This window comes from Piliocolobus tephrosceles, chromosome 1 (assembly GCF_002776525.5).
Source record: "Piliocolobus tephrosceles isolate RC106 chromosome 1, ASM277652v3, whole genome shotgun sequence".
Lineage (NCBI taxonomy): Eukaryota > Metazoa > Chordata > Mammalia > Primates > Cercopithecidae > Piliocolobus > Piliocolobus tephrosceles.
In genome coordinates this window covers 12344295-12367303 of record NC_045434.1, presented here as the reverse complement: position 1 = coordinate 12367303, position 23009 = coordinate 12344295, and the positions used below count along the sequence as shown (strand labels likewise).

Genomic DNA, 23009 nt, shown 5'->3' with positions numbered 1-23009 from the left:
TGTTTTTCAGCTTAGTTTTATTTTACAAAAGAAATGAAAGTATTATAAGTTGCATCTTAAGGCCTGGGGAAAGTGATTAACTATTTTTTTAATGCAACATTGCCTCACTAGTATTTGAGACTTGGACTTGCTACACACCAAATATAGAAGCTTTTCTAATAGCAAAGGAAAATAGAGAATAGAGAAATAGAAATAGGAAATAGACAATACTCATAGGAAATAGTATGCCGGATGGTGACTAGGGAATGGGAGGATAGGGCAATAAGAAACATTACTGCAAGGACTTCTAAAGCTGCTCCCCTAGTTTGGTCACATTTCTCTTCAACCAACTTTACATAAATGTCTTTATGGGGACAGGACAGAAAACGCAAAACCAAGTAGCGTGAGAAACCACCTGGGAGCCTTGTTCTGTAAATTATTCCAACCACACAAACTAGTGGTAGCTTTTTGACTTACTGATCTATGAAACCCATAGAAAAAATACAGTGAGTGGATTTGGGGCAATGTGAGCAAAGAGCAGGTGGTGAGGAAGGCATAGATGAGTAACGTCCAACAATAATTCACAATTTTTATTTCATACCCAGATGACTGACCTGTGTTTTATCCTGTTTTTGGAAGCCAGAGACATAGCCAGGCTTCAAACCAAGCAGTCTGGTTCCAGAGTCAATGGTGGCATTTTTGGTTTGTTTGTTTTGTTTTGTTTTGTTGTGTTTTTTTTTTTTTTGAGATGAAGTCTCGCTGTTGCCCAAGCTGGAGTGTAGTGGCATGATCTTGACTCACTGCAACCTATGCCTCCCAGGTTCAAGCGATTCTCCTGCCTCAGCTTCCAAGTAGCTGGGACTACAGATGCCCGCTACCATACCCAGCTAATTTTTCTATTTTTAGTAGACAGGATTTTACTATGTTGGCCACGCTGGTCTTGAACTCCCGACCTCAGGTGATCCACCTGCCTCGGCCTCCCAAAGTGCTGGGATTACAGGCGTAGGCCACCGCGCCCATCTGAGTCCATGGTTTTAATCCCTGTGCTACGCTGTAGCCTTCTCTGGCATCATAAGGTTTTGAGAAGAAATTATATTCTTAATATATATGACCTGATAGTCCTATCTATAACTTCTGTAATTACATAGGAAAAAAGTCTAATATTCTTTTGTGAGGAAATCTATAACTTAACTCATACCCATCAACTTTAAAGGAATACACTGCACGTGGGGCTTTTTTTTTTTTTTTTTGAGATGGAGTCTCGCTCTGTCGCCCGGGATGAAGTACAATGGCCGGATCTCAGCTCACTGCAAGCTCCACCTCCCGGGTTTATGCCATTCTCCTGCCTCAGCCTCCCGAGTAGCTGGGACTACAGGCGCCCGCCACCTCGCCCGGCTAGTTTTTTGTATTTTTTTAAGTAGAGACGGGGTTTCACTGGGTTAGTCAGGATGGTCTCGATCTCCTGACCTCGTGATCCGCCCGTCTCGGCCTCCCAAAGTGCTGGGATTACAGGCTTAAGCCACCGCGCCCGGCCAGGTGGGGCATTGTTTAAAAATGTCATCTAACATTTTTATCCATAATTCATTTGGTGCAAACAGGTATCTAAACTTGGCATCATTAGAGCCAAACTTCAGAGTCTAGTTAGTAAGGAGATAGTTAAAGTGCTGCTCTTTACCATCCGTATCAGAATCCCTCAGGGCGCTTCGTGTAAATATTCTTAGGTCGTGTTGGAGACCCAGACCAGAATCTATGCGGTGGGTTCTGGGAATGTACATTTTTAATAAGCACTCCAAGTGGTCTGAATGAACTGTAAAGTTTGAGAATCTCTGTCCTTGTCCTTTTCTTTTTTGAGACGGGGTCTTGCTCTGTCACCCAGGCTGGAGTACAGTGGCACAGTCACAGCTCACCTCAGCCTTGACCTCCTGGGCTTAAGCGATTCTCTCGCTTCAGTCTCGCATGTAGCTGGGATTACTTTCATGAGCCGTGTTGCCCAGGCTGGTCTCAAATTCCTGGCTGTCTTTTTTTTTTCTTTTAAAAAGAGCTTTATTGAGATGTAACTCACTTATGTAATTCACCCATTTCATGCGTATAATTCAGTGGTTTGGGGGATATTCACATATGTGCAGCCATCACCACAGCCAATTTTAGAACACTTTCATCATCTCAGAAGGAAACCCCATGGTATCATCTGTCATTTCCCATTTCCTTTCTGTACCTGACCTACCTCTGGGCATAAGCCACTATAATCTCTTGTGTCTACAGATTTCCCTAGTCTCGACTTTCATAGGAATGGAATCATATAGCATGTGGGTTTTTGTGACTGGCTTCTTTCACTTAGCAGAATGCTTTTCAGGATTCATCTACGTTCTAACATATATTTGTACTTAATTCCTTTTTATTGCCAAATAAATATTTCATTGTATGGATACACCACATTTTGCTTACTCATTCATCCATTGATGGACATCACTGGGTTTTTTTTTTTTTTTTTATACTTTTAAGTTCTGGGGTACATGTGCAGAATGTGTAGTTTTGTTACATAGGTATACATGTGCTGTGGTGGTTTGCTGCACCCATCAACCCGTCACCCACATTAGGTACTTCTCTTAATGCTCTCCCTCCCCTAGCTCTCCACCCCACGACAGGTCCTGGTGTGTGATGTTCCCCCTCCCTGTGTCCATGTGTTCTCATTGTTCAATTCCCACTTATTAGTGAGAACACGCAGTGTTTAGTTTTCTGTTCTTGTGTTAACTTGCTGAGAATGATGGTTTCCAGCTTCATCCATGTCCCTGCAAAGGACATGAACTCATCCCTTTTTATGCTTGCATAGTACTCCATGGTGTATCTGTGCCATATGTTCTTTGTCCAGTCTATTATTGATGGACATTTGGGTTGGTTCCAAGTCTTTGCTATTGTGAACAGTGCTGCAATAAACATGCATGTGCATGTGTGTCTTTATAGTAGAATGATTTAGATTCCTTTGTGTATATACCCAGTAATGGGATTGCTGGGTCAAATGGTATTTCTAGTTCTAGATCCTTAAGGAATCACCACACTATCTTCCACAATGGTTGAACTAATTTACACTCCCACCAACAGTGTAAAAGCGTTCCTGTTTCTCCATGTCCTCTCCAGTATCTGTTGGATCGCCATTCTAACTGGTGTGATGGTATCTCATTGTGGTTTTGATTTGCATTTATCTAATGACCAGTGATGAGCATTTTTTCACATGTTTGTTGGCTGCATAAATGTTTTCTTTTGAGAAATGTCTGTTCATATCCTTTGCCCACTTTTTGGTAGGGTTGTTTTTTTCTTGTAAATTTAAGTTCTTTGTAGATTCTGGATATTAGCCCTTTGTCAGGTGGGTAGATTGCAAAAATTTTCTCCCATTCTGTAGGCTGCCTGTTCACTCTAATAATAGTTTCTTTTGCTGTGCAGAAACTCTTTAATTAGATCCCATTTGTCAATTTTGGCTTTTGTTGCCATTGCTTTTGGTGTTTTAGAATGAAGTCTTTGCCCATGCCTATGTCCTGAATAGTATTGCCTAGGTTTTCTTCTAGGATTTTTATGGTTTTAGGTCTTACGTTTAACTCTTTAAACTATCCTGAGTTAATTTTTGTATAAGGTGTAAGGAAGGGGTTCAGTTTCAGTTTTTTGCATATGGCTACCCAGTTTTCCCAACACCATTTATTAAATAGGGAATCCTTTCCCCATTGCTTGTGTCAGGTTTGTCAAAGATCAGATGGTTGTAGATGTGTGGTGTTATTTCTGAGGCTTCTGTTCTGTTCCATTGTTCTATATATCTGTTTTGGTAGCAGTACCATGCTATTTTGGTTACTGTAGCCTTGTAGTATAGTTTGAAGTCAGGTAGTGTGATGCCTCCAGCTTTGTTCTTTTTGCTTAGTATTGTCTTGGCTATGCGGGCTCTTTTTTGGTTCCATATGAAGTTCAAAGTAGTTTTTTCCAATTCTGTTAAGAAAGTCAATGGTAGCTTCATGGGAATAGCATTGAATCTATAAATTACTTTGGGCAGTATGGCCATTTTCACGACATTGATTCTTCCTATCCAGGAGCATGGAATGTTTTTTCCATTTGTTTGTGTCCTCCAATTTCCTTGAGCAGTGGTTTGTAGTTCTCCTTGAAGAGGTCCTTCACATCCCTTGTAAGTTGTATTTCTAGGTATTTTATTATTTTAGTAGCAATTGTGAATGGGAGTTCATTCATGATTTGGCTGTTTGTCTGCTATCGGTATGTAGGAATGCTTGTGATTTTTGCACATTGATTTTGTATCCTGAGACTTTGCTGAAGTTGCTTATCAGCTTAAGGAGATTTTGGGCTGAGACAATGGGGTTTTCTAAATATATGATCATGTCATCTGCAAACAGAGACAATTTGACTTCCTCTTTTCCTATTAGAATACCCTTTATTTCTTTCTCTTGCCTGATTGCCCTGGCCAGAACTTCTACTACTATGTTGAATAGGAGTGGTAAGAGAGGGCATCCTTGTGCCAGTTTTCAAAGGGAATGCTTCCAGTTTTTGCCCATTCAGTATGATATTGGCTGTGGGTTTGTCATAAATAGATATTATTTTAAGATATGTTCCATCGATACCTAGTTTATGGAGTTTTTAGCATGAAGGGGTGTTGAATTTTGCTGAATGAAGGTCTGCATCTATTGAGTTAATCATGTGGCTTTTGTCATTGGTTCTGTTTATGTGATGGATTATGTTTGTTGATTTGTATATGTTGAACCAACCTTGCATCCCAGATATGAAGCTGACTTGATCGTGGTGGATAAGCTTTTTGCTGCTAGATTATGTTTGCCAGTATTTTATTGAGGATTTTCACATCGATGTTCATCAGGGGTATTGGTCTGAAATTTTCTTTTTTTTTGTGTGTGTCTCTGCCAGGTTTTGTTATCAGGGTGATGCTGGCCTCATTAAAATGAGTTAGGGAGGATTCCCTCTTTTTCTGTTATTTAGAATGCTTTCAGAAGGAATGGTACCAACTCCTTTTTGTATCTCTGGTAGAATTCGGCTGTGAATCTTTCTGGTCCTGGACTTTTTTTGGTTGGTAGGTTATTAATTACTGCCTCAATTTCAGAACTTGTTATTGGTCTATTCAGTGATTCGACTTCTTCCTGGTTTAGACTTGGGAGGGTATATGTGTCCAGGAATTTATCCATTTCTTCTCGATTTTCTAGTTTATTTGCGTAGATGTGTTTATAGTATTCTTTGATGGTAGTTTGTATTTCTGTGGGATCAGTAGTGATATATCAGTATTGACATCCCCTATATCATTTTTTATTGTGTCTATTTGATTCTTCTCTCTTTTCTTCCTTATTAGTCTGGCTAGTAGTCTATTTTGTTGATCTTTTCAAAAAACCCAGCTCCTGGAAGGGTTTTTCATGTCTCAATCTCCTTTAGCTCTGCTCTGATCTTAGTTATTTCTTCTGCTAGCTTTTGAATGTGTTTGCTCTTGCTTCTCTAGTTCTTTTAATTGTGATGTTAGGGTGTCAAATTTAGATCTTTCCTGCTTTCTTTTGTGGGCATTTTGTGCTATAAATTTCCCTCTACACACTGCTTTAAGTGTGTCCCAGAGATTCTGGTACATTGTGTCTTTTTCTCACTGGTTTCAAAGAAGATCTTTATTTCTGCCTTTATTTTGTTATTTACCCAGTAGTCATTCAGGAGTAGGTTGTTCAGTTTCCATGTAGTTGTGCGGTTTTGAGTGAGTTTCTTAATCCTGAGTTCTAATTTGATTGCACTGTGGTCTGAAAGACTGTTATGATTTCCAGCCTTTTGCATTTGCTGAGGAGTGTTTTACTTCCAATTATGTGGTCAACTTTAGAATAAATGAGATGAGGTGCTGAGAAGAATGTATATTCTGTTAATTTGGGGTAGAGAGTTCTGTAGACATCTATTAGGTCCACTTGGTCTAGAGTTGAGTTCAAGTCCTGAATATCCTTAATTTTCTGTCTCGTTGATCTGTCTAATATTGACAGTGGGGTGTTAAAGTCTCCCACTATTGTTGTGTGGGAGTCTAAGTGTCTTTGTAGGTCTCTAAGAACTTGCTTTATGAATCTGGGTGCTCCTGTATTGGGTGCATATATATTTAGGATAGTTAGCTCTTCTTGTTGCATTGATCCCTTTACCATTATGTAACAGCCTTGTCTCTTTTGATCTTTGTTGGCTTAAAGTCTATTTTATCAGAGATTAGGATTGAAATTCCTGCTTGCTTTTTTTTTTTTTTTTTGCTTTCCATTTGCTTGGTAAGTATTCCTCCATCCCTTTAGTTTGAGCCTATATGTGTCTTTTCATGTGAGATGGGTCTCCTGAATACAGCATACTGATAGGTCTTGACTCTTTATCCAGTGTGCCAGTTTGTGTCTTTTAAGTGTCTTTTAATTGGGGCGTTTAGTCCATTTACATTTAAGGTTAATATTGTTATATGTGAATTTGATCCTGACATTATGATGCTAGCTGGTTATTTTGCCCGTTAGTTGATGCAGTTTCTTTTTTTTTTTTGAGACAGAGTCTCGCTCTGTCACCCAGGCTGGAGTGCAGTGGCCGGATCTCAGCTCACTGCAAGCTCCGCCTCCCGGGTTTATGCTATTCTCCTGCCTCAGCCTCCGGAGTAGCTGGGACTACAGGTGCCTGCCACCTCGCCCGGCTAGTTTTTTGTATTTTTTTAGTAGAGACGGGGTTTCATCGTGTTAGCCAGGATGGTCTCGATCTCCTGACCTCGTGATCCGCCCGTCTCGGCCTCCCAAAGTGCTGGGATTACAGGCTTGAGCCACCGCGCCCTGCTGATGCAGTTTCTTCATAGTGTTGATGGTCTTTACAATTTGGTATGTTTTTGCAGTGGCTGGTACCGGTTGTTCCTTTCCATATTTAGTGCTTCCTTCAGGAGCTCTTGTAAGGCAGGCCTGGTGGTGACAAAATCTCTCAGCATTTGCTTGTCTGTAATGGATTTTATTTCTCCTTTACTTATGAAGCTTAGTTTGGCTGGATATGAAATTCTGAGTTGAAAATTCTTTTCTTTAAGAATGTTGAATATTGGCCCCTACTCTCTTCTGGCTTGTAGGGTTTCTGCAGAGAGATCTGCTGTTCGTCTGATAGGCTTCCCTTTGTTGGTAACCCAACCTTTCTCTCTGGCTGCCCTTAACATTTTTTCCTTTGTTTAAACCTAGGTGATTCTGATGATTATGTATCTTGGGTTTGTTCTTCTCTAGGAGTATCTTTGAGGTGTTCTCTGTATATCCTGAATTTAAATATTGGCCTGTCTTGCTAGGTTGGGGAAGTTCTCCTGGATAATATCCTGAAGAGTGTTTTCCAACTTGGTTCCATTCTCCACATCACGTTCAGGTACATCAATCAAATGTAGATTTGGTCTTTTCACATTAGTTCCATATTTCTTAGAGACTTTGTTCATTCCTTTTTATTCTTTTTTCTCTAATCTTGTCTTCTCACTTTATTTCATTAAGTTGATCTTCAGTCTCATATCCTTTCTTCCACTTGATCAATTCATCTCTTGATACTTGTGTATGGTTCATGAAGTTCTTGTGCTGTGTTTTTCAGCTCCATCGGGTTATTTATATTCTTCTCTAAACTCGTTATTGTAGTTAGCAGTTCATCTAACCTTTTTTCAAGGTTCTTTGCGTCCTTGCATTGGGTTAGAACATGCTTCTTTAGCTCGGAGGAGTTTGTTATTACCCACCTTCTGAAGCCTACTTCTGTCCGTTCATCATATTCATTCTCCGTCCAGTTTTGTTCCCTTGTTGGCGAGTTGTGATCCTTTGGAAGAGAAGCAGCATTCTGGTTTTTGGAATTTTCAGCCCTTTTGTGCTGATTTCTCCCCATCTTTGTGGATTTATCTACCTTTGGTCTTTGATGTTGGTGACCTTCGGATGGGGTCTCTGAGTGGACATGGTCTTCCTTTCTGATGTTAGTTTTCCTTCTAACGGTCAGGTCCCTCTGCTGCACGTCTGCTGGAGGTCCACTCCAGACCCTGTTGGCCTGGGTATCACCAGCAGAGGCTGCAGAACAGCAAAGATTGCTGCCTGTTCTTTCCTCTGAGAAGCTTTGTCCCAGGGGGGCACCTGCCAGATGCCAGCCAGAGCTCTCCTGTATGAGGTGTCTGTCAGCCCCTACTGGGAGGTATCTCCCAGTCAGGATACACAGTGGTCATCAACCCACTTCAGGAGGCAGTCTTACCCTTAGCAGAGCTTGAAAGCAGTGCTGGGAGATCTCCTTCTCTCTTCAGGGCCATCAGACAGGGACATTTAAGTCTGCTGAAGCTGTGCCCACACCTGCCCCTTCCCCCAGGTGTTCTGTCCCAGGAGATGGGGGTTTTATCTATAAGTCCCTGACTGGGGCTGCTGTCTTTTTTTCAGAGATGCCCTGCCCAGAGAGGAGAAATCTAGCAGTCTGGCCAGAGTGGCCTTGCTGAGCTGCTGTGGGCTCCGCCCAGTTCGAACTTCCCAGAGACTTTGTTTATACTGTGAGGGTAAAACCGCCTACTCAAGCCTCAGTAATGGCGGACACCCCTCCCCATACCAGGCTCGAGCGTCCCAGGTCAACCTCAGACTGCTGCTGTGCTGGCAGCGAGAATTTCAAACCAGTGGATCTTAGTTTGCTGGGCTCCATGGACGTGGGACCTGCTGAGCAAGACTACTTGGCTCCCTGGCTTCAGCCCCCTTTCCAGGGGAGAGAACGGTTCTGTCTCGCTGGTGTTCCAGGTGCCACTGGGGTATGGGGGAAAAAACAAAAACAAAACAAAAAAAACCTCCTGCAACTAGTTCAGTGTCTGCCTAAACGGCTGCCCCAGTTTTGTGCTTGAAACCCAGGGCCCTGGTGGGGTAGGCACCGGAGGGCATCTCCTGGTCTGCGGGTTGTGAAGACCATGGGAAAAGCACAGTATCCAGGCTGGAGTGTGCACGGTTCCTCAGGCGCAGTCCCTCACGGCTTCCCTTGGGTAGGGGGGAAATACCCCGACCTCTTGCGCTTCCCGGTTGAGGCAACACCCTACCCTGCTTTGGCTCGCCGTTTGTGAGCTGCACCCACCGTCCAACCAGTCCCAGTGAGAAGAACCAGATACCTCAGTTGGAGATGCAGAAATCACCCACCTTCTGCGTCGATCTTGCTGGGAGCTGCAGACTGGAGCTGTTTCTATTCAGCCATCTAATATGTGATACGTTTTTATTCCCGTATGACATCACTGGTTTTAAGGAATTTTAAGTTCTCCTTCTTTTTATCATTTCAAGTTTTTCTTTTTTCTTTTTTGGATACAGAGTCTGGCTCTTGTCACCCAGGCCGGAGTAGAGTGGGGTGATCTCGGCTCACTGCAACCTCTGCCTCCCAGGTTCAAGTGATTCTCCTGCCTCAGACTCCCAGATAGCTGGGATTATAGGCACCCGCCACCACGCCTGGCTAATTTTTGTATTTTTTAGTAGAGATGGAGTTTCATTATGTTGGCCAGGCTGGTCTTGAACTCCTGAACTCAGGAGATCCACCTGCCTTGGCCTCCCAAAGTGCTGGGATTACAGGTGTGAGCCACTGCGCCTGGACTATAATTTCAAGCTTCTTGACAACCCACATCAAGAAGCTTGAAATGACAAAAAGGACACATTTAAGGAAACCACTTGTGGATATGAGTGGACATTTGGGTCATTTCCACCATTTGGCTATGATGAATAAGGCTGTTGTAAACATTTGTGTACAAGTTTCTGTGTGAACATACGTTTTCATTTCTCTTGGGTGTATTCTTAGGAGTGGAATTGCTGGGTCATTTGGTATTTCTGAGTGTCACTTTCTGAAAAAGTGCCAGACTATTTTCCACAAAGGCAGCACCATTTTATATTCTCACCAGCAGTGTATGAAGGTTCTGATTCCTCCACGCTCCTAGCACTTGTTATCTGACTTTTTGATTCTAGATATCCTAATGGGTATTAAATGATATCTCCTTTTGGTTTCTGATGTGTATTTCTCTGTTGACTAAGTTAGTCAAGGATCTTTTTGTGTGCTTAGTGGTCATTTGTTTATCTTCTTTGGAGAAATGTCTATTCACATCCTTTGTCCATTTGTAAACTGGGTTGTCTTTTTATTATTGAGTTGTAAGAGTTCTTTGTATGTTTTAAATATACTCTTAAGTCCCTTGTCAGGTATATGATTTGCACATATTTTCTCTCATTCTGTAGCTGTCTTTTCACTTTCTTTTTTTTTTTTTGAGACGGAGTCTCGCTGTGTCGCCCAGGCTGGAGTGCAGTGGCCGGATCTCAGCTCACTGCAAGCTCCACCTCCCGGGTTTATGCCATTCTCCTGCCTCAGCCTCCCGAGTAGCTGGGACTACAGGCGCCCGCCACCTCGCTCGGCTAGTTTTATTTTGTATTTTTTAGTAGAGACGGGGTTTCACCGTGTTAGCCGGGATGGTCTCGATCTCCTGACCTCGTGATCCGCCTGTCTCGGCCTCCCTAAGTGCTGGGATTACAGGCTTGAGCCACCGCGCCCGGCCTCTTTTCACTTTCTTGATTGGTATTCTTTGAAGCACAAAAGCTTTTAATTTTGTCCACTGTATTTATCTTTTGTTGCTCGTGTTCTGGTGTCATACCCAAGAACCCTTTGCCACATCCTATACCGATGGTCCCAGATTTACAACAGTTCAACTTACAATTTTTCAACTTTACAGATGGTGTGAAAGCAGGACATATTCAGTAGAAACTATAATTGAAATTTTGAATATTTAAATATTTTCCTGGGCTAACAATATGGGTTATGATAATCTCTCAAGATGTATAGGGCAGCGAGGCACACCTCTCAGTCAGCCATGTGATCATAGGGGTCAAAAACCAATACTCTATGGTGTATATTTTTTATTTGTTTTCAACTTACAATGAGTTTATCAGAATGTAACCTCATCACAATTTGAGAAGCATCTGTATTTGCCCCTGAAAACTTACCCCTATATTTTCTTCTAAGAGTTTTGTAGTTTTTGTTCTTACATTTGGTCTTTAATCCATTTTGAGTTATTTTTTGTATATGGTGTGAGATAAGGATCCAACTTCATTCTTTTGCACGTGGCTCATAGGTATTCTTAAACTATTAGAAATAGTAAATTTTAAGGCAATCCACCTTGTGTTAGTTCCACTTTGCTCCTTGTTTGGCTACATTAATCTTAGCAAAGCAGGAATTCACATTTAGATAGCCATCCTGTGGCCACCTCTGTTCATGTTCTATTAACTTTTAAATGGATCACTGATGATAAGTACAAGGATGTCAAAACATATGCCTGATTTGGTGTGCCATATAATCTAGTTCTGATCTTGTTTATTTAAAATCTTTCCTGACAAAGACAACTTTACTTTTTAGAAGCTGCCAGCAGAAAAGGCTTTTCAAACCCCAACAGTCATCCTAGGGCAGCTGTGATCTTGAAAACTGGCAGCGACCTCTAGGGTGTACCTGAGACCAGTCATTGGAAATTTTTTGAGAAGTAAACTCAGTTTGGGGGCAGAAACAGGATGAAATGATTATAGAGGCAGGAAATGGAAATGGGATGAGAAATCCCCCCTAAATGATTTCACCATTGTCATGAATGCCTTCATGATTTATATCCAAATTGAACTATCTACTTTATTGGCTAATTTGGGTATCACCTAGCTTTTAAAAAAAATTTTGTGGGTAGATAATAGGTGTGTGTGTACATTTATGGAGTACATGAGATGTTTTGATACAGGCATGCAATGTGAAATAATCACATCATGGAGACTGGTGTCTCCATCCCAAGCATTTATCCTTTGTGTTACAAATAATCCAATCATACTATTTTAAAATGTACAGTTATTATCAACTATAGTCACCCTGTTGTTAGTGCTATCAAACAGTAAGTCCTATTCATTCATTCAAATTTTTTTTTTTTAACCCATTAACCATCCTCTCTACCCCATGCCACTACCCTTCCCAGCCTCTGGCAACCATCCTTCTCTCTGTGTCCATGAGTTCAATTGTTTGACTTTAGATCCCACGAATAAGTGAGAACATGTGATGTTTGTCTTTCTGTGTCTGGCTTATTTCACTTAACATAATCATCTCCAGTTCATCCATGTTGTTCCAAATTACTGGATTTCATTCTTTTTTATGGCTGAATAGTACTCCATTCTGTATATATTCCACATTTTCTTTATCCATTCATCTGTTGATGAATACTTAGGTTGCTTCCAAAGCTTAGCTATTGTGAACAGTGCTGCAGCAAACATGGGAGCACAGATATCTCTTCAATATACTGACTTCCCTTCTTTTGGGTAGACAGCAGCAGTGGGATTGCTGGATCATGTGGTAGCTCAATGTTTAGTTTTTTTGAGGAACTGCCAAACTGTTCTCCATAGTGGTTGTACTAATATACATTCCTGCCAGCAGTGTTCAAGGGTTCCCTTTTCTCCACATCCTTGCCAGCATTTGTTACTGCCTTTTAGATATAAGCCATTTTAACTGCGGTGTGGTAATATCTCACTGTAGTTTTGATTTGCATTTCTCTGATGATCAGTGATAGTTTTTCATAAGCCTGTTTTTTGCCGTTTGTATGCCATCTTTTGAGAAATATCTGTTCAAATCTTTTGCCCATTTTTTATTTTGATTACTACACCTTTTCCTGTATATTCTGGTTATTAATCCCTTGTTAGATGGATAGTTTGCAAATATTTTCTCCCATTCTGTAGGTTGTCTCGACTTTGTTGTTTCTTTTACTGTGCAAAAGCTTTTAACTTGATACGATCCTATTTTTCCATTTTGCTTTGGTTGCCTGTGCTTGTAGGGTATTGCTCATGAATTCATTTATTTTTATTTTTATTTATTTTTGAGATGGAGCTTTGCTTTGTTGCCCAGGCTAGAGTACAGTAGCGTGATCTTGGCTCACTGCAATTTCCGCTTTCTGGGTTCAAGTGATTCTCCTGTGTCAGCCTCCCGAGTAGCTGGGACTATAGACATGAGCTACCACACCCAGAGAATTTTTGTATTTTTAGTAGAGATGGGGTTTCACCGTGTTGGCCAGGCTGGTCTCGAACTCCTGACCTCAAGTCATCCACCTGCCTCACCCTCCCAAAGTGCTGGGATTACAGGCATGAGCCACTATGCATGGCCAAGAATTATCTTTTTTTTACATTTTAATCTTAATTTCAAAGGTTTTTGGGGAATAGGTGGTGTTTAGTCACATGGAAAAGTTGTTTAGTGGTGACTACTGAGATTTTGGTGCACCCAGCACCTTAGCATTCTACACTGTACCCAATGCGTCGTCTTTTATCCCTCGCCCCCTTCCACCCTTCCCCCAGGTCCCCAAGTCCATTATATGGCTCTTATCCCTTTGTGTCTTCATAGCTCAGCTCCTGCTTATAAGTGAGAACATACGATGTTTGGTTTTCCATTCCTGAGAGTTATTTCACTTAGAATAATGGTCTTCAACTCCATCCAGGTTGCTGTGGATGCTATTTCATTCCTTTTTATGGCTGAGTAGTATTCCATGGTGTGTGTGTGTGTGTGTGTATACTTTTTTCTTTATCCACTAGTTGGTTGATGGCCATTTAGGCTAGTTCCATATTTTTGTATTTTTGGGATTGTGGATTGTGCAGCTATAAACATGCCTGCGCAAGTGTCTTTTTCATGTAATGACTCCTTTACCTCTGGGTAGATACCCAGTAAGTGGGATTGCTGGATCAAATGGTAGTTCCACTTTTAGTTCTTTAAGTAATCTCCATACTGTTTTCCAGTTTACATTCCCACCAGCAGTATAAAAGTGTTCTTTTTTACTACATCTATGCCAACATCTGTTATTTTTTTATTTTTGAATTATGGTCATTCTTGCAGGAGTCAGGTGGCATCTCATTGTGGTTTTGGTTTGCATCCCCCTGATAATTAGTGATGTTGAGGATTTTTTCATGTTTCTTGGCCATTTGGGTATCTTCTTTTGAGAACTGTCTATCCATGTCCTTAGCCCACTTTCGGATGGGATTAGTTTTTTTTTTTTTTTTTTTTTTTCTTGCTGATATGTTTGAGTTCCTTGAAGATTTTGGGGATGCATAGTCTGAGAATATTTTCTCCTACTCTATGACTTGTCTGTTTACTGTGCTGATTATTTCCTTTGCTGTACAGAAGACTTTTTGTTTAATTAGGTCCCATGTATTTATCTTTGTTTTTGTTGTATTTGCTTTTGGATTCTTGGTCATGATCTCTTTGCCTAAGACAATGTCTAGAAGTTTTTCTGATTCTATCTTCTAGAATTTTTATGGTTTCAGGCCTTAGATTTAAGTCTTTGATCCATCTTGAGTTGATTTTTGTATACAGTGAGAGATGAGGATCCAGCTTCATTGTTCTACTTGTGGCTTGCCAGTTATCCCAGCACCATTTGTTGAACAGGGTGTCCTTTCCCCACTTTGTTTTTATTTGTGTTGTTGAAGATCAGTTGTCTGTAAATATTTGGCTTTATTTCTGGGTTCTCTATTCGTTTCCATCGGTCTACCTGCCTCACTCTGTCATCTAGGCTGGAGTGCCATGGTGTAATCCCAGCTCATTGCAACCTCCACCTCCCAGGTTCAAGTGATTCTCCTGCCTCAGCCTCCTGAGTAGCTGGGATTACAGGCACCTGCCACCATGCCCAGCTAATTTTTGTATTTTTAGTAGAGATGAGGTTTCACTGTGTTGACCAGGCTGATCTTAAACCCCTGACCTCAAGTGATCCACCCACCTCAGCCTCCCCAAGTGCTGGGATTATAGGCATGAGCCACTGAGCCTGGCCCTGACTTCCTATTCTTATACCAGTACCATGCTGTTTTGGTAACTATTGCTTTGTGGTATAGTTGGAAGCTGGGTAATGTGATACCTATTGATTTGTTCTTTTTGCTTAGTTTTGCTTTGGCTATGCAGGGTCTTTTTTGGTTCCATATGAATTTTAGAATTTTTTTCTATTTCTGTGAAGAATGATGACCTTTTTGTTTTTTTGAGACAGAGTCTTGCTCTGTCACCCAGGCTGGAGAGCAGTGGTGTGATACTGGCTCACTGCAATCTCTGCCTCCCAGGTTCAAGTAATTCTTGTGCCTCAGCCTCCAAAGTAGCTGTGATTACAGGTATGCACTACCACACCTGGCTAACTTTTGTATTTTTTAGTAGAGACAGGGTTTTGCCATGTTGTCCAGGCTGGTCTTGAACTACTGACCTCAAGTGATCTACCTGCCTGGCCTCCCAAAGTGTTGGGATTACAGGTGTGAGCCACTGCATCCAGCCTGATGGTGGTATCTTGATGGGAATTGCATTGAATTTGTAGATTGCTTTTGGCAGTATGGTCCCTTTCACAATATTGATTCTACTCATCTATGAGCATGGAGGATGTGTTTCCATTTGTTTGTGTCATCTATGATTTATTTTAGCAGTGTTTTGTAGTTTTCCTTGTAGAGAGCTTTCACCTCCTTGGTTAGGTATATTCCTAAGTATTTTGTTGTTGCAGCTGTTGTGAAAGGGGTTGAGTTCCTTATTTGATTCTCACCTTGGTCATTGTTGGTGATCCGTTTTAGGAGCTTTTAGGATAAGTCTTTAGGGTTTTCTAGGTATACGATCATATCATTGGTGAACAGTGACAGTTTGACTTACTTTTTACTGGTTTGGATGTCCTCTCTTTCTGTTGTCTGATTGCTCTGGCTAAGGACTTCTAGTACTATGTTGAATAGAAGTGATGAAAGAGGTCATCCTTGTCTTGTTCCATTTCTCAGGTGGAATGCTTTCAACTTTTCCTGATTCAGAATAATGTTGGCTGTGGGTTTGTCATAGATGGCTTTTATTACCTTGATGTATGTCCCTTCTATGCCAGTTTTGCTGAGGACTTTAGTCCTAAAGAGAGCTGGATTTTTTCAAATGCTTTTTCTGCATCCATTGAGGTAATCATTTGATTTTTGTTTTTAATTCTGTTTATGTGATATAGCCCATTTATTGACTCAAACGTAGGTTAAACCATCCCTGCATCCCTGGTATGAAACCCACTTGTTCATGGTGGATTATCTTTTTAATATGCTGTTGGATTCAGTTAGCTATTAGCATTTTGTTGAGGATTTTTACATCTGTGTTCATCAGGGATATTGGTCTGTAGTTTTGTTATGTCCTTTTCTGGTTTCGTTATTAGGATGATACTGGTTTCATAGAATGATTTAGGGAGGATTCCCTCTTTCACTATCTTTTGGAACAGTTTCAGTAAGATTGGTACCAATTCTTCTTTGAATATCTGATAGAAATTAGCTGTGAATCCACGTGGTCTTGGACTTTTTTTGTTGTTGGAAATGTTTTTATTGCTGTTTTGATCTTGCTAGTTGTTGCTGGTCTGTTCAGTTTCTGTTTCTTCCTGATTTATCTAGGAGGGTTGTATATTTTGATTTTCTAGTTTGTGTAAAGGTGTTCATAGTAACCTTGAATGCTCTTTTGTATGTCTGTGGTATTGGTTGTAATATCTCCCATTTTGTTTCTAATTGAGCTTATTTGGATCGTCTCTCTTGACTAATCTCACTGATGGTCTATCGATTTTGTTTATCTTTTAAAAGAATCAGCTTTTTGTTTCATTTATCTTTTGTATTGCCTTTTTGTTTCAATTTCATTTAGTTCTACTCTGATCTTTGTTATTTCTTTTCTTCTGCTGGGTTTGGGTTTGTTTGTTCTTGTTTCTCTAATTCCTTGAGGTGTGACCTTAGATTTTCTATTTGTGCTCTTCCAGACTTTTTTGATGTAGGCATTTAATGCTGTGAACTTTCCTCTCAGCCCCACTTTTGCTGTGCCTCAGAGGTTTTGGTAAGTTGTGTCATTATCATCATTCAGTTCTAAGAATTTAATTTCCATCTTGATTTCATTGTTGACCCCAAGATCATTCAGGAGCAGATTATTTAATTTCCATGCATTTATATAGTTTTGAGGGTTCCTTTTGGAGTTAATCTCCAATTTTATTCCACTGTGGTCTGAGAGAGTATTTGATATAATCTCAATTTTCTTAAATTTATTTAGATTCATTTCATGGCCCATCATATGGTCTATGTTGGACAATGTTCTATGTGCCAATGAAAAGAATATTCTGCAGTTGTTGGGTAGAATGTTCTGTAAGTATCTGTTAAGTCCATTTGTTCTAGGGTATAATTTAAGTCCATTGTTTCTTTGTTGACTTTCTGTCTTGATGGCTTGTCTAGTGCTGTCAGTAGAGTACTGAAGTACCCCACTATTGTGTTGCAATCTATCTCATTTCTTAATGTCTAATGATAATTTTTATAAATTGGGGGGCTCCCATATTAGGTGCATATATATTTAGGATTGTGATATTTTCCTGTTGGACTGATCCTTTTATTAATATATAATGTCTCTCTTTGTCTTAACTGTTGATGCTTTAAAGTCTATTTTGTCTGATAAAAGAATAGCTACTCCTGCTTTTTGTTTTCATTTGCGTGGAGTATCTTTTTCCACCCCTTTACCTTAAGTTTATGTGAGTCCTTATGCATTAATTGAGTCTCTTGAAGACAGAAGATAGTTGATTGGTGGATTTTTATCTATTCTCCCATTTTGTATCTTTTAAGTAGAGCATTTAGGCCATTTACACTCAACATTAGTATTGAGATGTGAGACTGTTTTATTCATCATGCCACTTGTTGCCTGATACTTTTTTTCTTTTTCATTGTTTTATAGGCCTGGTGAGATTTATGCTTAAGGAGGTTCTATTTTGGTGTATTTAGAGGTTTTGTTTCAAGAATTAGAACTAGTTTTAGCATTTCTTGTAGTGCTGGCTTGGTAGTGGCAAATTCTCAGCATTTTGTTGTCTAAAGACTTTGTATCTTTTCCTTCATTTACGAAGCTTAGTTTTGCTGGATACAAAATTCTTGGCTGACAACTATTTTGTTTGAAGAGGCTAAAGATAGGACCCCAGTCCCTTCTGGCTTGTGGGGTTTCTGCTGAGAAATCTGTTAAACAGCTCTTAAGATTCTTTCCTTTGCCTTTAGATAACCTGATGACTGTGCCTGATTATCTTTTTGAAATTATTTTCCCAGGTGTTCTTTAAGCTTCTTATATTTGGACGTCTAGATCTCTAGTGAGGCCAGGGAAGTTTTCCTTGATTATTCCCTCAAATATGTTTCCCGAACTTTTAGATTTCTCTTCATCCTCAGGAACACCAATTATTCTTATGTTTGGCCATGTAACATAATCACAAATTTCTTGGGAGGATCTGTTCATTTTGTAAATTCTTTGTCTTTGTCGACTGGGTAAATTCAAAAGCCTTGTCTTCAAGTTCCGAAGTCCTTTCTTTTCTACTTGATTCTGTTGTTGAAACTTTCCAGTGAATTTTGTATCCTCCAAGTGTGTCTTTCATTTCCACAAGTTGTGATTGTTTTTTATTATATCTATTTCTCTGGAGACATTTTCATCCATATCGGTATTAAAAAATTGATTTACGTTGGTTTTTACCTTTCTCTGGTATCTCCTTGAGTAGGTTAATAATCAACCCTCTGAATTATATATCTGGCAATTCAGATATTTCTTCTTGGTTTAGATCCATTGCTGGAGAGCTAAGAGTGGGCTTTGAGGGGTGTTATAGAACCTTGTTTTGTCATATTGCCAGAACTGCTTTTCTGATTCCTTCTCATTTGGGTAGACTGTTTCACTGGAAAAATCTAGAACTCAAAGCTGCTGGTCAGATTCTTTTGTCCCACAGGGTGGTCCCTTGATGGTGGGGTGCTTCCCCTTCTCCTAGTGATGGGGCTTCCTGTGAGCCAGACTGCAGTGATTATTATTGCTCTTCTTGGTCTAGTCACCCAGCAGGGCTACCAGGCTTTGGACTGGTGCTGGGGAATGTCTGCAAAGAGTCCTGTGATGCAATTCATCTTCAGGTCTCCCAGCTGTAGATACCAGCACCTGCTTTGCTGGAAGTGGCAGGGGATTGAAGTAGACTCTGTGAGAGTCCTGGTTGTAAGTATGTTTAGTGTGCTGGCTTTCTTAAATGCTTTATGCTAGCAATGAAGTTGCCACCATGGACAGACTCGGGAGCACTGTTTAGCCAAGATGCTGGAGGCAGTAGAAATAGCTGTTGTTTTTTCCTTCCTTGGAGCAGGGGATCTGTCATGAGTTGTAATGTCCTGAGTTGGCTGGCCTCCAGCCAGGAGGTGGCGCTTTCAAGAGAGCACCAGAGTTTTTCACCTGTCTCTCAGAATTTGCAGTGACCTGCCGCTTCTTTCCAAGTGTCTGTGAATTCTTTCACTTTTCCTGGTATGCTCCTGTGGTGGTTTCTGGAGCAAAAGTCCATGGTGTGACTCTCCACACGCTGTTCTGTCTGTCCAAGTGGGAGCTGCATGTGAGCCCTGTCTCCTATCCACCATCTTCCCCTCAAAGTATTTATATGTAAATAGAATAGATGAACAGAATCTAGATCCAGATGCAAATCTGGGATCCATTCCCTACCTGTTGCACTTCCACTTCTTCAGGAAACAAATTCTCTGCTCTTTAGCCCCAAACCTCTGCCATGATGGCAGTGCCCATAGGGATACTCTCAAGAAATTTTTGCCCAGACCCATGTCTTGGCGATTTTCCCCAATGTTTTCTTGTAGTAGTTTCATAGTTTGAGGTCTTAATTTTAAGTCTTTAATCCATTTTATTTGATGTTTTTATCTGGTGAGAGATAGGGGTCTAGTTTCATTCTTCTGCATATGGATATCTAGTTTTCCCAGCACCATTTATTGAAGACACTGTCTTTTCCCCAGTGTATGTTCTTTGCAGTTTGTTGAAAATGAGTTCACTGTAGGTGTGTGGATTTGTTTCTGGGTTCTCTATTCTGTTCCATTTGTCTATGTGTCTGTTTTTCTTTATTTTTTTTTTTTTTGAGACAGAGTCTTGCTCTGTCACCCAGGCTGGAGTGCGATGGCGTAATCTCGGCTCACTGCAAGCTCTGCCTCCTGGGTTCACACCATTCTCCTGCCTCAGCCTCCCGAGTAGCTGGGACTACAGGCACCCACTACCTTGCCTGGATAATTTTTTGTATTTTTAGTAGACATGGGGTTTCACTGTGTTAGCCAGGATGGTCTCGATCTCCTGACCTCGTAACACCTGCCCGCCTCAGCCTCCCAAAAGGTTGGGATTACAGGTGTGAGCCACCGTGCCTGGCCCTGTGTGTCTGTTTCTATACCAGTACCATGCTGTTATAGTTACTATAACTCTGCAGTGTAATTTGCAGTCAGGTCGTGTTGATTCTTCCAGTTTTGTTCTTTCTGCTTAAAATAGCTTTGGCTGTTCTGGGTCTTTTGTGGTTCTGTATAAATTTTAGGATTGTTTTTTCTATTTCTGTGAAGAATATAATTGGTATTTTGATAGGGATTGCATTGAATCTGTAGATTGCTTTGGGTAGTATGGCCATTTTAACAATATTGATTCTTCCAACCCATGAACAGAAAATATTTTTCTATTTTTTTGCTGTCCTCTTCAGTTTCTTTCAGTGTTTTATAGTTTTCATTATAGAGATCTTTCACTTCTTTGGTTAACTCCTAGGTATTTATATTTGTGGCTATAAGTGGGATTACTTGTTAATTTTTCAGATTGTTCACTGTTGGCATATAGTTCACTATTGGCATATAGAACTATGCTACTAATTTTTCGTGCAACTTTACTGCATTTATTAGTTCTCACACTTCTTTGTGGAGTCATTAGGTTTCCCAAATATATCAACTGCAAACAAGGATAATTTGACTTTTTATATTCCAATTTGAATGCTCTTTCTTTTGTCTGATTGCTCTAGCTAGGACTTCCAGTACTATGTTGGGTAACAGTGGTGACTCTGTGTTCCAGATCTTAGAGGAAAGGCTTTCAGTTTTCCCCTATTCATTATGATACTAGCTATGGGTCTGTCATATATGGCTTTTATTATGTTGAGGTATGTTTCTCCTATCCCTGGTTTGAGGGTTTTTATCATGAAAGAACATTGAATTTTATCGAGTGCTATTTTCGCATCAATTGAAATTATCATATGGTTTTTATCTTTCATTCTGTTAACATGATGTATCACACTGATTTGTGTATGTTGAGCCATCCTTGCATCACATGGATAATCCCACTTGGTCATGATGAATAATCTTCCTAATGTATTGTTGAATTTGGTTTACTAGTATTTTGTTGAGGATTTTTGCATCAATATTTACCAGAGATATTGGCCTATAGTTTTTTCTTTTCTTTTCTTTTTTTTTTTTTTGAGACGGAGTCTTGCCCTGTCACCCGGGCTGGAGTGCAGTGGCCGGATCTCAGCTCACTGCAAGCTCCGCCTCCCGGGTTTACGCCATTCTCCTGCCTCAGCCTCCCGAGTAGCTGGGACTACAGGCGCCCGCCACCTCGCCCGGCTAGTTTTTTGTATTTTTTAGTAGAGACGGAGTTTCACCGTGTTAGTCAGGATGGTCTCGATCTCCTGACCTCGTGATCCGCCCGTCTCGGCCTCCCAAAGTGCTGGGATTACAGGCTTGAGCCACCGCGCCCGGCCTCTTTTCTTTTTTAAATGTGTCTTTGGTTTTAGTATCAGGGTAATACTGGCCTCCTCCATGAGTGTAGAAGTATTCCTTCTTCCTCTATTTTTTTGGAATAGTTTGAGTAGGACTGATACTAGTTCTTCTTTAAATGTTTGGTAGAATTCTTCAGTGAAGCCATCGGTTTTCTTTACTGGGAGACTTCTTATGGCTTTGATCTCTTGCCTTTTTACTACTCCTTGTTACTAACAGTGAAAGTCTTAGAAACCTTAAGAGAGCTCTGTTTTAGGGACAGAAGAACTGAAGAAAAGCTGGGAGAAAACATTGCTTTCTCAGTGGATCAGGGAGCAGAGAAATTCTAGTCAGGTAGAATAAAAGACTTGTTATTGGTCTGTTCAGGTTTTAGAGTTCTTTCTGGTTTAGTCTTGGTAGGCTGTATGTGTCTTGGAATTTGCCCATTTCTTCTAGATTTTACAGTTTATTGGCATATAGTTACTCATCATCTAGCTTTTCAATAAGGGATTAAAACGATGATGACTCAACGTTGCAAGCAAGACTCTGATAGAAGATTTTGCCCATACTGATAAAAGACAAGGCTAATCCCTCTCAAACGTAAGAGTAACTGAAATGAATATTCCAGCTGAACAGATATAGCCTACATTCAAATGAATAGAACATCTTTAGTCTCCTACAAGGAAGAGATCTTATTTTTGTCTAGTGCAAGGCACGGTGTCTGTAAGTATGCTGAATGATTACCTGTCTTTCTAGACCAATCCTGGAATGGTCCCCAGCCATGGATTCAGTCCCAGATCTTACTTCTTTGACAACCCTCGAAGATATGACAGTGATGATGACCTTGCCTGGAACATTGCCCCTCAGGGACTTCAGGGAGGGTAAGACCCTACTTCATGTTAGACAAGCCTCATTAGGAGGGAAGGGTTACACCAGTGAAACAGATTCAAGCTAAAAGAAAATTCCTACATTAAAACTGTGCAGCCTTAGGTGGTATAAGACTGGATTATCAGTAGATCATTTTACTTATGGGAAACATTCAAGAATGAGAAAGGACATCAGATTTTTTTTAAAGCCCCACAGCATTATTGTATGCAGTAGTGTTTCCTAAACAATATTCCATGAAGCACTATTGTCTTAATAGCTATGCTGTGCAAAAGGAAATGATGATTTAAAAAGAAAATCACTTTTTTTATTTTTTGGAGACAGGGTCTCGCTCTGTTGCCCAGGCTGGAGTGCAGAGTGGCGTGATCTCGGCTCACTGCAACCTCCCCCTCCCAGGTTCAAGTAATCCTCATGCCTCAGACTCTTGAGTAGTTGGGATTACAGGTGTGCACCACCACGCCCAGCTAATTTTTGTATTTTTAGTAGAGATGGGGTTACACCATGTTGGCCAAGCTGGATTGCACTCTTGGCCTCAAGTGATCTGCCCACCTTGGCCTCCCAAAGTGCTGGGATTACAGGCGTAAACCACTGCACCTGGCCAGAAAATAAACTTTTCAGAAAATGCCAAGAGAGCCTGTAATA

At 40.6% G+C, this 23009-nt stretch overlaps 1 protein-coding gene across 1 annotated transcript in view; it reads left to right on the top strand.

Moving 5' to 3' along the window:
* The window catches only part of GPR137B (G protein-coupled receptor 137B), a 69079-nt gene that overhangs the window by 43064 nt on the left and 3006 nt on the right, over positions 1–23009 (top strand). Inside the window, exon 6 of the mRNA XM_023216205.1 lies at positions 22239–22363. Coding sequence (XP_023071973.1) covers positions 22239–22363 — 125 coding nt within the window. The remainder of the gene's footprint in view (positions 1–22238; positions 22364–23009) is intronic.